This window comes from Centropristis striata, chromosome 8 (assembly GCF_030273125.1).
Source record: "Centropristis striata isolate RG_2023a ecotype Rhode Island chromosome 8, C.striata_1.0, whole genome shotgun sequence".
Lineage (NCBI taxonomy): Eukaryota > Metazoa > Chordata > Actinopteri > Perciformes > Serranidae > Centropristis > Centropristis striata.
Genome location: NC_081524.1, coordinates 8,995,394 through 9,014,828, shown reverse-complemented (window position 1 = coordinate 9,014,828; position 19,435 = coordinate 8,995,394). Strand labels below are relative to the sequence as shown.

Sequence of the window (19,435 nt, the reverse complement as noted above, 5' to 3'; positions counted from 1 at the left end):
GCCATGCTGCTGCAGTGGTACATCTCACTTCAGTGGGTGTCTTCAGGACCACATTTTGCTAGGATGACTCTCACACACACACACACACACACACACAGCCTCACAAGGTGAAAACAATACCAGTGTGTCAGTCGCTGCTGGTATAGCTGGATAAATAACACCCCCACCCCTGAATCCTGCCTCACATACCTGCTGTCATAATTTATCATCTTGCTCATTGACCATTTACAGAACTTCACCCAACATGGTAAACGAAAAATGTAATGCACCTTTTGTAAGTTTGACGATTGATAACCAGAACCCACCTGCAGATAAGAACTGGGGGGTTGCTGCTGTAGGTATTTATGGGTAGGGGGCTGGACATGAACACGTATAATAGAGGAGAAACAGAGAGGACATCTTCAGACCATCGATACAAGATGCAGCAGAAAACTGAAGTAACCCTGGCTATTCTATTGCTGGCTTTAATACAAGGTAGGTTCTGTTATAGGTGATGGTTTCTCTGATTATGACTTAACTTAATTATTACAGTAAAAAAGCATGTGTGGCATTTATATTACAGTAAAGCTTGTTCTCTTCTCCAGGTGTTGTGGCCGTGGAGGTCCAGCCCTCCATCAACCCTGCTGTAGTCGGGGACTCTGTGACTCTGTCTCTGTCCCCTCTGACCAACCTGAAGAGTGGAAGCTGGGCGGTGGGGGACTCCCTCATCCTCACCTGGCTGGGGGACCAGCAGGCAGTCTTCCCCAGTCACAGCGGCAGGGTGTCCGTCAACCACTCCACTGGAGCTCTCACCCTGAACTCCGTCACGGTGGCTGACTCTGGAGTCTACGTCATGCAGAGCACTGACCCCCCGCTCAAGGCCAACGCATCCATCACAGTTCTGGGTGAGACTAAACAAATGGCTGATACTCAGAACTGATAGACCATTAGAGACTCTGTAGCTTCTCCTAAACATTAGCCCATAGTAAACACATCCAGATGCCATTCAAGGTGATAGGTTGGTTAGCAACAAACCTGAAGAATTTATTTGGTTTGTTAAGTATTTACAACAGAAACTGCTCTGCTTAATGAGCAGCGTGAAAAAGATCAAATCAAATAATGTTAAATCAGCTCACTTGATTAGTTCAAATCATACTGTTTTGAGTCATAAGTCAGAAACTCTATGTGAGTAGGTCATTTTTGGGACGTATTTTACTTCTGCATATAATAATTTATGATATATATATTGCTTAACAAATTTATTAGACCACCTGTGATAAAAATGAGAAAACATACCTTTTTTTTTTTTTTAGAAATCTTTCAAAAGCATGTTTAAAACTAAAATGTTATTGTTATTTATTTGGCTAATAACAAATTGAATTAATCTTTTTATACCCAGATTAGAGCCGGCTCAATGGGATTCCCTGAGAAGTCAGAAATTAATCAAGCATAACATTCAACCATTAAAAAGTCCTTTTTCTGTTCAGGAATGCAAGAAAATAACAATCATTTTAAATTTGAATTGAGAAATAATAATGTGCTTTACTAGTTTTAAATGTTATTGTATGTTATTATTATGATTATGATTATGATTATTATTGTTGTTGTTGTTGTTGTTATTGTTATTATAGCAAACAAACACCCACACACTATCTAACTTTCAAGAGTACATTTATTTGCAGTGTTTCAGAGCTAAACCTAAATAATGTTTATTATTAGCAGTATTATTTGGTGCAGATTGAGACCTGAGCCCTTATTTTTTTTTTTTATTCTGCACTTCCTCATCCTGATTGCTGGCTTTCAATAGGTTTAGAGCTTTAAGGGCTTTGTTGAGTAAATAAATAAAGTCTCTCTTTTACTCCACCTAAACCATAATTTCCTTTAAAAATATTATGTTTCTTAAAGATTGCCATGCTAATGTAATGTAATAGTAACATTGCTTCTGAAGCTGTTGCTGACAAAAAATATGTTTTCTATGATTTATTCAACCTGAATGACGCACACAGAGTGTACAGTCAACAAGGAAATCAGTTTTAGAGGCACACAGAAAATGTCATAAAAAAGGTGATGTAGACAGAGACAGCAAAGCCAGTCAAGCATAAATCTTATTATCAAATAAAGATGTTTGGACAGACAATAGTCAAACAAGTAAGAAGAACAAGAATTATATTTAATTAACTGAAACATACAAACACACATATAGAAGCATAAAAAGTGAGCATCAGCTTGTTGTAAAGAACAGTGAGACACATGAGAAGGTGAGAGAGTGAGAAAAATGTGCTGACAAATTGTTTACGATACACTTTTATTGGAACGGGTGTCTGAGAACAACGAGTATCCGTTAACATTATTCTCAAAGGACTTACAGGAATTCATGTTTCTGTCTCAGGGTATTTGGACTGACAACCAGCAAACTTTTTTTTTTCCAGTTTTGCTCCCCTATCTGATCTTATGACCTCGTCCTCTGGGTGGCTTCTGTCTGCTTCTGTGTCCGTCAACACTCCCCTTTAACTTCAATTTCATTTTCACAGAGCCTCTTTCTGCTGGGTCAACAGCTCCCAACACGTCGCTGCGTCTCCATACAAAACACAAGCCATAAGAGTTATATCAGCATGTTGTGTATGTGCAGTACTGTGCAAAAGTCTTAGGAAGGTGTGAAACAAAATTTTTAAGACACTGAATTTTAGGTCTTCATTAAACTAAGCCATCATCATTATATGTAGAAGAAATTAAATAAATTGAGACATGAAAATGTTTCATTCTGTGTGTAATGGATCTATATTATGTGTTATTTCCACTTTTTGAATTGAATTACTGACATAAATAAACTTTTTTATGATATTCTAATTTATTGAGATGCACCTGTAATAAGAGCATCATTTGAGTTTCCAGGTCCAAGTCAAGCTGTCTGGTGGTTATACTTGAGTATAACACCTTGTCTCTATTAGCCAAATTCATCAGGAAAACCTAAAAAAAATGTTTATTACAGACCTGATAGACCATTTTAGTCAAAGAATCTTATATCAGTTTACTATTGAATAAGCCATCAAGATTATAACCTTTTTCTCTAGGGTGATATGTTTGTCATTGCTTGCCTGCTACAAACAAAGCCTCACACTGCAGAGTATGTTGAAACATCTTGATCCCTGTCATCCTCTTGTCTTCCACAGAGCCCATTTCAAATGTGACGCTACGCACCAATCACACCGACCTGATGGAGTTCAACAGTTCAGCAGTCATTACGTGCTCCGTCTCCTCTGGATCCTCTCCGTCTTTCCTCTGGATCAACGGCAGCTCCGAGGTGACAGTCAGCGACAGAGTTCATCTCTCTGATGGAAACTCCACTCTCACTATAGTCAATGTGACCCGCTTTGATCAGGGACCCTTCACGTGTCATGCGTCCAATCCTGTCAGTAATGGAACCAGTGATCCAGTAAACTTCACCATCACCTGTGAGTGAGACTGTGTCATTTCAGTCATAATTTGCTGTAATTGTCAAAAAGCTCTGTATGCCTGACCTCTTCTTCTCTCTGTGTCTCTCTCAGATGGTCCAGATAACATGGCAATAACAGTGAATGGACTCAACACCACTTCCTTCTCTATCGGATCCAATCTGAGCATGCTCTGTTCAGCACAGTCCAGTCCTGCGGCTCAGCTTCAGTGGGCTTTCAGAGGGGAGCTTGTGAACACTACGGGTCCTCTGTTAGAGCTGTTCAGTGTCAGCGAGGACCAAAGCGGTCCATACTCCTGTCTGGCCTTCAACAATCACATCAACATGAACAGCAACATCACCACAATCCTCCTGATAGGAAGTGAGTGTGTTAGTACAGTGACGCAAACCTCAATTTTTCTCCATTTGTTCCTGACTTTGGTTTGTCTCTGCAGAGCCTTCGTCAGGGTCGGATCAACAGGCGGTTAATGTGTGGCTGCTGCCGCTGCTGATAATGGTTGGGTTCTTCTTCTCATTGCCAGGCAAGTTATAGAACAATGTTGTGCAGATAAATCATACCTTTTTTTCATTCACACACTTCAAATGCATAGGCAAAAGTTTATTCTCTCATAGAAGAAAAAAATATGTGTTATCCCTTTGAAATGTTGCCATTTCTATATTCATCCATACCAGTTTAACATCTTGAACATAAAATATTTATTTAAATAAGGTTTTTTGTTAGATTTGTGCAGCAAGAGGAAGTTATAAGGTCAAACCTGCTTCCCTTGGAGACATTGGGCTGCAACTAATGATTATTTTCACTACTGTTTCCTATGATAGTTATTTTATAAATTAGAAATGTAGCTTATGAAATTCCTGAAAATAGTGACAAATTCCATCATAAGTTTCTAAAGCCCAGATTTTGGGGGAAATTTAGGAAAAGTTTTGTCCAAAACCCAAAGATATTTAATTTACTATCTTTGAGGAAAATCACCAGCAACAAAAAAAAACCCACCTCCTTGGAAAAGCTGGGAGCAGTGCAATTTTATTCATTCATTCATTCATTCATTCATTCATTCATTCATTCATTCATTCATTCATTTATTACATATTTCATATATAATTATTTACATCAATTCACCAATTCCAATATAGTCATCCTGTTCTAAACAGCTTATACAAAACTAATTTGTTTTTGACAAATACGTTTTTAGGGGAAAGGAATATAGAGTATGCATAAGACAGTCAGCCATACATATATTTAACTCACCTGCTTACAGTTATATAACAGATATGACTAATAACTGCCTTTTTTTCACAGATGCTGCTGGCTCATCCACTCCATGAATGACTCTGATGCAATACACTGACCCTTTACTACAACAATCAAAAACCACCTCAATGTGTCCTGATTTTATTTTTTTAATCCAGCAATTATATTGTGAAAAGAATAAATATAGTGTTTTGCATATTTTATGAACATTACATATGTCAAATATATTTGTCTATGTTCTGGTATGTTGTAATATGTTCACTAATCAAACAATTTATTCTAAGGAGTATAAGATAAGGAGTACTTAAAGTGAGCAGAAAATACTTTCGTCACACCTCAAACATGGAAATCAGATACAGGTATATTAACTGTACTGCCCCGCCAAAAACCTTTTTCATTTGATCCTTAATAAAATTCCCCTGCACAGACTCTTAGAGTGTTCTACCATTAGGTCTTGTTAATGATTTCCACCTGAGTTGCTGTCAATGTTTAAGTAAGATTAAGTGTTCAATATTAAACTGAGAACAATTCCCATCATGTTGTAATGACTGATTCAAATGTAGTCTGGAACAATAAAGATTTTGTTCTTTCTTTTGTGGCTGAGCTCAAAAGAAACCTAACAATCATTAATGACCACTGACGGTCAGCAGTGAAAAAAAACCCGAGAGATTATTGACTATTAACAGGAGACGTTTATGTATTTTTAGATATGTATGTATATGTATGTATATTTGGCATATTGAAACATTTTAATTCTAGTACATAAATTAAATATTAACATTTCTCCTTTGATTGTGAACAAATCTGATATTAATTTTATGTTATTTAGATTAAGCAAGCTGAGAAGGAGAGGGAAATGTTTAGAAATGGAGCAGATGTTGTCATACAGTCATGGCAAAAATTATTAGGCCATTGTTTTCTTCAATTTCTTGTTCATTTAAATGCCTGGTACAACTAAAGGTACATTTGTTTGGACAAATGTAATGATAACAACAAAAATAGCTCATGGACTCAGTTTCCTAACATGCAACAGAACAAGTAATCAATTAATCAAGATGACAATAAGTAGTTTGATTGATCAAGAAAATAATCGATTGATGATACGATTACTTAATGTATCGATTAGTCAAGCAAAAGATAAATAATTGCAGCTATATTGGTCATCGATTGATAATTTCAGTAATTTTCCAAGCAATAATAGTGAATAAATGCCAAATATTCTCTGTTTCCATTTTCACAAATGAGGGATTTTGTGACTTTATATCATATCTGAATATTTTTGTTTGATGGGTTATTTTTATTCTTGTTCGTTTTAATGTCTGGTACAAGTAAAGGTACATTTGTTTGGACAAACAAAACGATAAAAACAAAAATACCTCATAAGAATTTAATTTAAGAGCTGATATCTAGCTATTTTCCATGGTTTTCTTGATAATAACCAAAATCATAAAAAAAACCATGGAAAATGTCTAGATATCAGCTCTTAAATTCAACTTTTATGAGCTATTTTTGTTGTTATTATATTTGTCCAAACAAATGTACCTTTAGTTGTACCAGGTATTAAATGAACAAGAAAGCAAGGAGAAAACAAGGGTAGTCAAATATTTTTTTCCATGACTGTATGTCCTCAATTAAAATCCTGTCAGTATTGTTATTATAGATGCAGCTTGTTATCATTTAACTCTAATAGCAAAAGTGTCTGATGACCAGGAATTGTTAGCATAGATGTGAAAAGAAAAGTGATGAAAGTTTTTTAAATGATTCCAAAGTGTGTATTATTGACTTTGTAAGACCTCAAATTAAATGTTCAATAAGTTTCTATTTCATTAGCAGTCATGTCAAGGTAGTTTTTTCCACCTGCATTGTAAGAGGACATGTTGTGTATTTTGCATCAGTGAACTTCAGAGTCTTGGAGCACACTTACAAAATTCCCCCATCCCATTCTATGGTTGGTTTAAAAGCTGCAGAGTGACTGAGGTTTACAGTAAATGGACACTCCTTGGTGTGGACCGGTGTGGACGAGGGCAAAACAAGGCGTGGTCGTTTGAGGTGGCACGATGATGGTAGGGCTTGCTTACATCATGAGAACAAAACGCTTGAGTAAAGCAAAGCAAATATTTGCTGATTAGAAGGCGTCTGTGACTGTACAGTATCCAAATATTTGAATTTATCAACACCACAGTCAAGTCCATATAGCTGGCTAGGGAGCACTTCAACTAAAAAGAAACTGAAGAGTAAAATGGATTTTCCTTTAGTGTTTTTCCTAATCTTGTCCATGACAACCTTTTTAGCAGGTAAGACTGAATTATTTTAACTTTAAACCTCTGAAGTCCAAGAGATTTTGGTTCAAATTTGTCAACTTCTTATGCATTCATTTCTGTCTGTGTTCAGCATCTTTCAGTCTGTCCTTACATCACATGCATGGCTCCTTTTTCTCCACACAAACTTGACTATCAGTCAGATTTTTCATTTTATTTTAATTAACAAAGTATAAAGCTGCCAGGAACCGAAAATACAAACAAAAGACACATGTTTCTATGGAAATGTACCATTTTTAAAAACCCTATATACACAGAAAAACAGCAGAAAAAAATGAATAATTAAACTACAAAACAGTGTATTTGAACGTTAATTACAAATAGTAAAAGTTTTCATTGTAGAAAGAAAATTCACATTTTAAAAATGTTCTAGAAACATAAATGGCACACTGTGAAAGCTCCTATGATTGCACTTTCAACTGGCTTTCTTAGCTTGTCTACATATCATATATAAATAAAGTTATTACTGTAAATAAAACATGTATTTTCAATAAATAGATGGACTCCAGAGGGTTAATGAATTTGAAGGAGCCAATTTATAGATCTAAATTATTTTAAAACATGTTTTAAATGTACTACTTTGTGTTTTTAGCAGAGCAAAGGTGCATTTTTTATCACAGCAGGTTTCCATTCAGTGAGTTTTCTAACAGATTGTGTAAAAATTGTAGTCGGGCTGCGGCTTTATGTTTTTGGTTCTTGATCACAATAAAGCAGTTAAATGCTTAAGCGCTTTTCATCCCTGTTCTCATATATCGTCTCTAGAGCCCAGCCAGTATGAGATTTCGGAGACCCGTACTGATTTCAGAGGGGACAAATTAACATTTCCGATATGACGGCCGATATTGTTGCATTTTGAGCTGGAATGAGATAGAGTTTTGATGTTTTCTGTGAGGATTGTGCACCAATTTTGCACCAATATGAATGTACTCAGAGGGTTCTTGCTTAAAAAGATAACTCTGTAAAACAATATTTAGCATTATTATTCATTATACATACAGTATATTATATTATCAACCAGCTCTAAAAGTGAGGAAATGATGAGTAAATAAAAATAAAAATTTAAACATTAGTCCTGTATGTTCAGTATCATTCAATTGCATTAAAATGAAGAAAAATAATTAAAAATCAATAGCTATTTATGTGTGTAGATATATTAAATGGTGACTGAATGTTGTCTTTCTGTTTGTAGCTGCTGCAGGTACCCAGAAGATATACGCCTCTGAGAACCCCATACCAGTGGGCAACACAGTCACGCTTTTCAGCCGGGACAATGTCTCCACAGGGGCATGGATGTTCAACAATGATATCATTGTGATGACTTTTCCAGGAAGTGAAATCATAACTGACAATTGGAAGGACAGGGTAACATTCAATGCAAACACGTCATCACTGACTATAAAGTCGCTACAAGTGAAAGACTCTGGATTATATACGTTACAGGAAATAAATTCTTTTCGTGCTCAGTTGACACTGTCAGTCCAAGGTAAGGACCTCTTTATGACTCTCTATACTTCCTCTCATTCCTTCTTATTTAAAACCTTGCTCACATTTAAAAAAACAGCAACGAGTAGGTAGTATTTTTATTTTAAATATCCACCTTTGATTGTCAGTTTTTGTTTTGCAAGACAAAAGAATAAAGCAGTGTGGGAGTCTGCAGCTACTAAAGCTGCATTTTGGCAACAGTAAACAGATTGAGTCCTCAGTTAGTCTTAGGTCTTTAGTTTTGGTCTTAGAATTAAATTAATACAATATATTGACTGAAAAGCAGTGGCATAAATATCGACGGTGCAACCGATGCAGCTGCACCAGGGCCCAGACGCCGCCAGGGGCCAATGGAGGAAGAAAAAAAAAGCAGCTGTCCAGAATTGCCACACATAATGTCGGAAAGTGACGGGTTGAAGATGGGCAGATAGCCAAGGGCCAGGAGATCATAATAGGTGTGTTTCCATTAGGTACTTTTCTCTCTTGTGAGCCGCTAGGGGTGTGGCTTGGGAGAGAGGATCCACCCAACTTCACCGGTTAGCAGCTCAGTAAAGTACCTACCAGAGGCAGGTACTTTACTGAGCCGCTACTAACTTGTCGACGCTGATTGGATACAGTTGGGGCGGGATATGATGCGACTAGAACTCGACACAACCACAACATAATAGCGACATTTTTAAAAGAAATAAGCCGAGCAGAGTGAGATGAGAGAATCGAGAACAAGAACAGAGTCGGTCTGTTGTCAGTGTTAAGTCACTGACGTCACAGTCAAAATTGTCGCTGAATAATCACGTAAGTGTAGCAGAACTATTTATGTCACATTCGAACTCCGTTGGTTAGCCGATACAAAAGCACCTTTATGGGAACAGAGCCAAAACACTCTTTCCAAAAATACTCAGTGGAAACACGCCTATTAGGCTAATAAACATAAGCAGTTCTCTCGAGTGGCTGTGCGTTTGTGTGTCCAAGCATGTTTGTGTGTGTGCGCTTGTGTTTAGGGCGGGGGTGGGTACACAAAAAATATCTGCACCAGGACCTATCACCATGATGTTACACTGCTGAAAAGTTTGTTTCAAATGGACTAAAAGTTATTAGTGAAAAATCTACTCCAAGTCTTGTTTCCGACTGTACTTGACTTCAGGTGACTGAAGAGTTTACTTTTAGCAGCTTTTTGAGGCTGCACATGAACTAAATACTAATGTCAGTGTTCTTATTGTATTATTATTATTTAGCATTTAAAACAAAGTACACCCGAGACTGATGGGACGTAGGAATATCTTTTTTTCAGATATTTAGCATTAAACTTGAAGCCAATACACACTTTTTTATATTTATATGGCTGCATATATACACATATTCTTCATCTTATATATTATCTCAATATTTATTTTATTTTATTTTATTTTTCTTTCTTTTCTCCATCTTTTATATTTACATTGTTTTAGGTAAAACGTGTGTAATGTGTATGTGTCAATATATGTTTTTTATGTTTTGTGTAATATTGTTGTATATGACATACAATGACAATAAAGGCATTCATCATAAAACTAAATAACAGAAAAAAAATAAATGTAAATGCATCATCTGATGGGCAAAGTTCATTGGCAATCCATCAAATAGTTCAGTCTGGACAAAGTGGTACACTGACCGACTAGCAATCGAATTTCACCATCCATGAAGCTAGCGAGGCTAATACACATGTTTTGATCATGTTTCCACCTGCCTACTATTGACAGAAGACACAACGTTAATCTAACCATGCAATCTCACATTTCTGCAAAAAACCTGACAAATAGCTTGTTATTTCCTTCTTTGCAGTGCCGATTTCAAATGTGACTCTGAGAGCGAACGCAACCAACCTTGTGGAGTTCAATGACACAGCAGTTCTCATGTGCTCTGCGCTCAATGGCTCGTCCCTGACTTATGCGTGGCTGAAGGGCAGCACTGAGATCACAGCTGGTGGGGGAGTGCAGCTGAGCGATGGGGGCGCCACTCTCACGGTCAGGGTGACCCGCTATGACGAGGGGTCGTACAGGTGCAATGTGTCCAATGGCGTGAGCTATGAAGTCAGTCTGCCTGTTTATCTCAACATCAGCTGTAAGTTAATTTATTAAATATAAAGGCCTACTGTATGTCTTAAAAAAAAAACTACAATCAGTCAGCAATTTCCCTCTTGTTGCTTCATCAGATGGTCCAAGTAACACAACGATGATGATCACGCCCATGAAGTCCACTTACACAACCGGATCCAACATCACCCTGTCGTGCTCAGCGGAGTCGAGCCCTCCAGCGATGATCCAGTGGATGTTTGACGGGGTGTACCTAAATCAGTTTGGCCCACAGCTTCTACTAGAGAAGGTTGCAGTGAGCAACTCAGGATATTACCGGTGCTTATTTCACAACGCAGTCACGTCCAGGTTCAGCAGCAAAAGTGCAATGATCAGGATTGAGGGTAAGCTTGGATTTGTAGACATTCAGAGGGTCATTTTTTTTTAGCTTCTTTGGTTTTATTTTTCCCAGAAAGACTTTTGGAGTATTTTAAAGTTAGAGTGCTGAACTTTTGTCTTCCCAAAATACTTTATCAAAATACTAGCAATTTATATCGAACAATGTTGTTGCTTTCTGTTGTTGTGTTTGGTTTGTTTCTTGTGATGTTTTTATCCCTGTTTGTATTTTTATGTTAAACCTTTTATTCTGCTTCCCATCTCGACCAGGACTTCCTAGCAGAGGAGATATTGTATCTCAATTTTTTTTAAATAAAACTGAAAGAAAAAGCACCTCTAAAGCTCACTTATTAACAGGTTATATCTTGTTTGCTTAATACACACAGATACTGAAGTGTAAAAACAAATTGTTGTGGTTTTACAGGGGTTAGAATATTTCTTGGCTGGGATTTTCTAAAATGTCACAAGACACATTTTTTACAGTATTTTTTAAAAACTTTTTTGTATGTAATGAACAAAATATATATAATCTGATAATAAGTGATTTTTAGAGGTGCTGGTGTGCAGATTTTTTTTTGTTTAAAGAGTGAGCCAGGCTTGCTTTTTCCCACTGTTTCCCATCTTTATGCTAAGCTAAGCTAATTTGTTGCTATTTTTTTATGGATAATCATGAGAATTGTATCATTTTTTTCATCTAATTGTCTGAGAGAAAGTAAAAAGGCATCTATCATACTTGTGCAAATTTCAATAACTTAATTCCCTTGTTCTTCTTCAGAGAAAATAGTAGCAGTTGTGGTGGATCACACAGGTGGACCAGCAATACTTAATGAGTCATTCAGTATGACCTGTGAAGTGGTTGGAACTGTTGGCAGCATTCAGTGGTGGAGGAACGGTCAACTCATCACTGCAGACAACACAACAGGACAACACAACAAGACACTGATTCTCTTCCCAGTCCAGCTTTCCGACCATGGAGATTATCAGTGTCAGGCTTTTAATTCTGTGGGCAACATGACCAGCAGCCCTTACACAGTTGAAGTAAACTGTAAGTTTTTTCACCTATAATTACCTTTCTCTTGTAGATACACAAAAAGATATATTGAATAAAGTAACCTTTTTCCTTTACTATCTGATTTAAAGATGGCCCAATGAAACCAGTGATCGTGGGGTCGTCCATGGCTCTAGCAGGAACATTCGGATCCTTCAACTGCTCAAGTGCGTCTCATCCTCCCAGTAGGATCAGCTGGTACTTCAGCGACTCCATGGCTGCCACCTCAGATTTAGTTATTGGACCTCTGACCTTGAACATGAGTGGGGTGTACACCTGCGAGGCTTACAACAACATCACTGGCAAAACCAACACTGCCTCCATCATGCTCACTGTTCTGGGTAATTGACTGTAATAAGAATAGTTTGACATTTTGAGAGATATGCTTATTTACAGTCAAGAGACCGTTTAGCTTAGTTTACACTGGAAGCAAAGGTGAACCTATCAGCACTTTCAAAGCTACAACTTGTGATTTTTATACTTGGTTTATGCATTTAACAAATGAGATATAAGTGGTTAGTGAGCCTGAGAGGTGCTAGCTGTTTCCTTGTTTCCAGTTTTTATGCTAAGCTAAGCCTGCTAACTCCTGCTGGAACTTCATTCTCAACTTGCTGATATGAGAGTAGTATTGATGTTCTCATCTAAGACAGCAAATACTTTCCCCCAAAATGTCAAACCAGTTCGCTGATGTTCATTTAGTCAACTACAAAACTATAAATCCTAAAAACAGACAGCCAGTGTATCATATACTTTATGATACTGTTTATTCTCTATCTTTCCACAGCTCCAGTGACCATGGCGTCAGTAAAGATAGTCGGAGCTGAGCCAATCCAGAACCACACGTTCTCTCTAACCTGTGAGACATCTGGAAGTGTGGAGTCGATTATCTGGTTGTATAATGGGTACCAACTGTCTGCTGGCAACACCAGAAACTTCTCAGTGGACCACGCCACCCTCACCATTGATCCTGTCATGACCTCTGACAACGGGAACTATCAGTGTGTAGCTTCCAACCCACTCAGCATCTTTACAAGTCAAGTCTTCACACTGGGGGTTTTTTGTAAGTAGTCACCATGCAGTTTAGTCCATCAAACAATACAACCATAGAGGTGGAAATTAACTATTAGATTTGATTGAAATTTGGATTGTTGAAAAAGAGGATTTCTCCATTCATGAACAGATTTGCATTATATGAATGTTTTTAATGAAGGTGATTTATATTGTTATATTTATGTGTCTAGATGGACCAGAGATGCCAACTATCATTGGACCAAATATGGCAAATGTAGGAGACAATGTCACATTCAGCTGTTCCGCATCATCAAACCCTCCCAGCTCCTACGAATGGTTCTTTAATGGTTCTTTAGTGGCCAATACGTCCGAGTATGTCACACCTCCTCTTACTAAAGCTATGAGTGGGCTGTACACCTGCATGGCCTACAACAACATCACCGGCAAAAACAGCACTACCTACACGATGCTCACTGTTTTTGGTGAGACTTTGGAGACTATCTTGGTTGCTTGTATAAGAATTGTTCTACATTTTGGGAAATATGCAGATTTGCAATTTTTTTGCAGAGTTATATGATAAATTGTACTGTATCTGTGTGTTAAGCTACAGCAAGGAGACAGTTAGCATATGGCTAGTTCACACTACCTGACTTTAGCCCTGATTTCTACTCTGGTTAACAGTTTTTGGATTTTCCCTGACAAATCCAGAGATCAAAGGCAAATTGATGTTGGCTTAGTGCACGCTCCTGTGAGCGAGGTCGCCATGTGTGAAATGTTCAAAGATATAAGCCGACGGGCTCAACGATGCATCGCTAACCAATCCAGATATCTAGCATGCTAAATATCCGAGATATCGGTTGAGACAAGTAATACTGAGCGCTGTGGTAGTGGTGTGTGTTTTTGAGATAGAAAAAAATTAAGAGGAAGCGTATGTGTATGTGTTTGAGGAAGGAAAAAGAGAGAAAGAGATCTGATTTTTAAGCTAAGCTAAGATAAACAACTCCCTGTTGTAGCCTTTATGCTCAACAGGCAGATATGAGAGCGCTATTGATGTTCTAATCTAAGAAAGCAAATCTCATTTACTAAAAGCTTAATTTAATCCAGCACAAATGAAAATCACAAAGCCAGGCAACCAATGGATCACTCATATTTTGGAGTTGCTCTGCTTACTGTAATTGCCACAATCCGTTTATTCTCCACAGCTCCAGTGACTATGGCTTCAATAAAGATGGTCGAAGCTGAGCCAATCCTGAACCACACGTTCTCTCTAACCTGTGAGACATCTGGAAGTGTGGAGTCGATAATCTGGTTGTATAATGGGTACCAACTGTCTGCTGACAGCACCAGAAACTTCTCAGTGGACCACGCCACCCTCACCATTGATCCTGTCATGACCTCTGACAACGGGAACTATCAGTGTGAAGCTTCCAACCCACTCAGCAAGTTTACAAGTCAAGTCTTCACACTGGATATTGCTTGTGAGTAGTCACCATCATGCCCCCTTTTGACAGGGGAGAAATGTTTTTTAAAAATTTGATTTAACCAAAACCAAAGATACATTTCACCAATAACCAGGTTAAACAAAGATGGTCTTCTCTGTTCATGCAAAAAATAATTCTCATGAACAGGTTCATATGAGTTCTTTCAAAAATATATGCAATGTGGTTCAAATGGTATACTATGGGTCATCCATCTCACCGCCCACCTGTGTGCTTCATAAACTGACAAAATTTCATGAAATAGCTGTGAAGTCAGTGCAAATCTACCAAGAGACTGTGTCCTGCACAGTTTTGCATTGTATCAATGTTTTGACAGTCATGAACATGTTTTTGATGAAGGTGATTAAAGGTAAAATCTATGTGTTTAGATGGACCACAGATACCAACGATCACTGGACCAAATGCAGCAAAGACGGGAGACAACGTCACATTCAGCTGTTACGCATCATCAAACCCTCCCAGCACCTACGAATGGTTCCTTAATGGTTCTTTAGTGGCCAATACATCCAAGTATATCACACCTCCTCTTACTAAAGCTATGAGTTGGATGTACACCTGCATGGCCTACAACAACATCACCGGCAAAAACAGCACTGCCTACACGATGCTCACCGTTTTTGGTGAGACTTGTATGGCTATTTTAATGTTTCTGTAAAAAAAAAAAAAAAATGTTTCCTACAAACAAACAAAAGATGGCTCAGGAGAGTGTTAACTGTGGGTTTTTGCTTTGATTTCAGATCCAATAGATCACGTTCAAGTAGAAACGCCAACTAATCCTGCCATAGAAGGTCATTTTTATCAGCTAACATGCAATGTGACTGGACCTGTTGAGCATGTTTACTGGTTAAAAAATGGTGAGCCACTTCATCAAGATAACAGGACTGTTTCCAACATGGCTAACAAGACCCTCACCTTTAACCCACTCGAGCAAAATGATACTGGGTACTACCAGTGTATGGCTATTAATGCTGTCTGGAACATGACCAGCTCTCCTTACATGCTCCTTGTGAACTGTGAGTATCTTTTAGAGGATTCATATCACTGGAACTGACAGTTTTGTATACTGTAGTGCATCATCCTAAGTTGTTGAAATAAATATGGTGCCAAGAGAACTGATTGTATCTTTTGCTGTTGCAGTTGGACCAGAAACACCCATGATTGATGGGCCAGCTTTTGCTGAGGCAGGAAGCTACGCGGTCTTCCACTGCTCTGCCGTGTCAGTGCCGCCCAGTCGGTTCACCTGGTTCTATAATGGCTCTGAGGTGGCAAATACTTCAGTGTTTACAACTGACATTTTGTCTTTAAATATGAGTGGGGAATACACCTGCATGGCCTATAATTATGTGACAGAAAACTCCAGCTCTAACTCCAAGATGCTCACAGTTATTCGTAAGAAAACTCAATGACCCTTTCAGTGCATTTTCATTGCATTGCAGTCATGTGACTGTGCACCTGATCAAATACTAATTTCTTCTCTTCGCTACAGATGCAACAGAGACAGTTATCAGAGAGGACAGAGTTCCAATAAACTCTGAAAACTTCACACTCATCTGTGATGTTACCGGGCCCTTTGAGATGATCTACTGGATGAAGGACGGCATGCGTCTCAACATGACCAACTCCACCGCACACTCGGACATGTCTTACCACATTGAAAACAACATGCTGCACTTCACTCCGGTGACACTGTATGATGACGGCATGTATCAATGCGTCGCCACCAATCAGGCTGGGCCACAAGAAAGCCCCCAATACATGCTTCTGGTGAACTGTGAGTGTTGTTGTTTTTAACTCGTTCAGTTCATTTTAACTGGTTTTAAGAACGTCAGTACTTCCTTTGCTTCAAAATGTTCCATCAATGGGACATATCATGAAAAACTCACTTTTCAGTACTTGTGCAAATATATTTGGGTATTTGTACTGCCTACTAATCCACAAACTGAGAAATAAGACAACCAAGGATTTTTTTTTCATCAGAAAACCTGGTACTCAATAAACCATTCAGGTCTGACTATGTCACAAGCAGGCTTATTTGAATTGTTTTCTTCAATTTCTTGTTCACTTTAATACCTGGTACAACTAAAGGTACATTTGTTTGGACAAATATAATGATAACAACAGAAATAGCTCATAAGAGTTTAATTTCAGAGCTGATATCTAGACATTTTCCATGGTTTTCTTGATTACAACCAAAATCCTTATCAAGGAAACCATGGAAAATGTCTAGATATCAGCTCTGAAATTAAACTCTTTTGAGCTATTTTTGTTGTTATCATTATATTTGTCCTAACAAATGTACCTTTAGTTGTACCAGGCATTAGAATGAACAAGAAGTTGAAAAAAACAAGGGTGATCTAATATTTTTTTCCATGACTGTGGAAAATTAATTGTGAAATTTGAAAAAGTAAATTAAGTCATGATCGTATTTTAATACCTATCATATGAATTGCTGTACACTAGTTTGAGTTTGACCAGAAATACCTTTGAAATGTTGCTCAGAACAAATTAGTTTTGTGCCAATGTAACACAATATTAATCAATTTTCTGTCCATATTTCTGACCTTTTCCCCACCTGTGTGTTTGCAGATGGCCCTCTGAATGTGACTATCTCTGGTCCAGATTCAGCAAAGGTTGGAGTCACTGTGTCGTTCACATGCTTTGCTGATTCTCGTCCAGATTGTGACTTCAACTGGTTCTTTAACAACCAGTTATGGACAGCTGTTACGGCCGGCCCGGTTATCACTTTCCCTGCCCTTAAAGAGAGTGAGGGAACCTACATATGTAAGGCGAGGAACCCTGTGACCAATATCACAAAGTACAAGACTAAAGACTTTACCCTCTGTGAGTTTGTTTATGTTCTTTACAACTTGGACAACATGTTTGTGATATCAAATGAGATGAAACATGCTTAAATATTCTTATTTTTACATTAAATGTTTTTATATTATATAAAAAATGCAAGATAATGTTTATTTTAGTAATTCTAATTATTTATTTCTACAGTTAGGATACTATCAGAATAGAGGCTTTACAGTCATGGAAAAAAAATATTAGACCACCCTTGTTTTCTTCATTGCATTTGCTCATTTTAATGCCTGGTACAACTAAAGGTACATTTGTTTGGACAAATGTAATAATAACAACAAAAAAAGCTCATAAGAGTTTAATTTAAGAGCTGATTTCTAGCCATTTTCCATGGTTTTCTTGATAATGATTTTGGTTATTACCAATAAAAACCATGGGAAATGGCTAGAAATCAGCTCTTAAATTAAACTCTTATGAGCTTTTTTGTTGTTATCATTATATTTGTCCGAACAAATGTACATTTAGTTGTACAGGATTAAAATTAACAAGACATTGAAGAAAACAAGGGTGGTGTAATATTTTTTCCATGACTGTATAATCACAGATATCTCATGTTCTATTAAATATCACATGTGATTTATTTGTCATTATTTCGTCCCTCTCTTCCTCTTAGCTCACGCCTCCGCCCTCCACTTCCCGTCTCATGGCGGTCTGATGATGATGGGGCTGTTCGCTTTCTTTGTCCCCGTGCTCTTCACCTGAGTCCTCCACACGGAGAAATCCAGTCCTCTTGCTCCCTCTGCAGTCTTAACAGTCTTACTGTAAAATGAGCAGAAAGGTACTGTACAGTCAGTGATCTAATGCCTTGGTATCAGTTCTTGTTGGAAAGCTATTGAAGAATTTGATTTAAGTTACAGTTTTTTTGTTGGCCATTTCCTTTTATCAGATTTACTTTCATTAATGTGCAATACAGAACTCACACTGACAACCAAAGGGAAATCATATTATTGCATTACCTGTTTGTTTTTTTTAATTAAATGTTTATTAGCAAGTACAGGTGCATCTCAATTAATTAGAATATGAAATTAAATTAGACATGAAATGTTTCATTCTGTGGGTAATGGATCTATACAATATGTTATTTCCACCTTTTGACATAAATAAACATTTCTACATTTCAACATTTCTAGCTCATATTAAACATACTTTTAAAAATTGGTCTTTTGTAATATAATTTTTTTTTTTTGAGATACTGAATTTTAGATCTTCATTAAATGTAAGCCATAATCATTCTAATTAGAAGAAATTAAATAAATTAAGACATGAAATGTTTCATTCTGTGGGTAATGGATCTATACAATATGTTATTTCCACCTTTTGACATAAATAAACATTTCTATGAATTGACCCTGTCCAATAGTTGTATGATTTAGTAGTTGCAGTGGTGGTACTGTTCAAGATTGTGTTACACAGTTAGACATGCAAAAAAACTTGCAATCTCTCCAAAAAATATATAGCAAACTAGCAATAGGCTTATAATTAATCATAATGATAAGTGCTTGCTGTCAGCCATGTCAACACTACTGTAATGGATATGCCACTAAATGTCACATTTTAAGATCATGCTTGCTATGATCGTAAAACAGCCAGAATAAACAGGAGATATTATGTGTGCTGACTGTTGGATGTCGATTTTGGGGCAAAGCGAGACTTGTTCACCCTACTTGTGTTACAGAAATGCAGCTCTTTGCTCACAACCATGCCTGAGACGGTGACAAAACCAGGAGTGATTAATATCTTGTGGACCTAATCCTTGTATGTGCGCTCATAGTAAACCTGCTGGTTAACGATCAGTCATAAAAATGTAACACTGTGTCAGTGTCAATCCATCAATGTCTCTTACTCAGTGTCAGCATACAGATCTGATCAATCAAAGGACACAGAAAGCATTTTTCATATTTATTGCATTCTTCATCACTTACACAATCAGCAATCCTGAAGCATAATTCAAGTTCTGTAGCACAATCCTTTTCCAAGCGGCTCAGAGGCATTTTAGTGTGAAGTAAAGCCTTGTCCCGTCTCACGGCGGTCTGATGATGATGGGGCTGTTCGCTTTCTTTGTCCCCGTGCTCTTCACCTGAGTCCT

The 19,435-nt window shown here is 37.5% G+C and overlaps 2 protein-coding genes across 2 annotated transcripts; both read left to right on the top strand.

Moving 5' to 3' along the window:
• Positions 1 to 362: 362 nt before the first annotated feature.
• On the top strand, positions 363 to 15,749 carry LOC131976180 (hemicentin-1-like; the record flags this gene model as incomplete). The annotated part of the gene is made up of 17 exons (XM_059339100.1): positions 363 to 474; positions 585 to 884; positions 3,150 to 3,431; positions 3,525 to 3,791; positions 3,865 to 3,951; positions 8,190 to 8,362; positions 8,465 to 8,483; positions 10,301 to 10,579; positions 10,671 to 10,934; positions 11,702 to 11,971; positions 12,067 to 12,315; positions 12,759 to 13,034; positions 13,216 to 13,467; positions 14,188 to 14,463; positions 14,853 to 15,104; positions 15,222 to 15,497; positions 15,622 to 15,749. Coding segments are annotated over exons 1-17 (3,762 nt in total), but the record flags the coding sequence as incomplete, so codon positions are not given.
• Positions 15,750 to 18,670, top strand: LOC131976556 (HEPACAM family member 2-like). Its single transcript, XM_059339639.1, has 4 exons — positions 15,750 to 15,873; positions 15,971 to 16,255; positions 17,071 to 17,325; positions 17,963 to 18,670. The coding sequence occupies exons 1-4, from the start codon at positions 15,792 to 15,794 to the stop codon at positions 18,049 to 18,051; spliced, it is 711 nt and encodes a 236-aa protein (XP_059195622.1). The 5' UTR covers positions 15,750 to 15,791; the 3' UTR covers positions 18,052 to 18,670.
• The last annotated feature ends 765 nt before the right edge of the window (positions 18,671 to 19,435 follow it).

Bases quoted from the DNA above. Each gene is read 5' to 3' on its own strand.
- LOC131976556 (XM_059339639.1), top strand. From the start codon at position 15,792: ATGAGTGGGGAATACACCTGCATGGCCTATAATTATGTGACAGAAAAC. The intron at 16,256-17,070 runs GTGAGTGTTGTT...GTGTGTTTGCAG, and splicing joins ATACATGCTTCTGGTGAACT to ATGGCCCTCTGAATGTGACT. The intron at 17,326-17,962 runs GTGAGTTTGTTT...TCTTCCTCTTAG, and splicing joins GACTAAAGACTTTACCCTCT to CTCACGCCTCCGCCCTCCAC.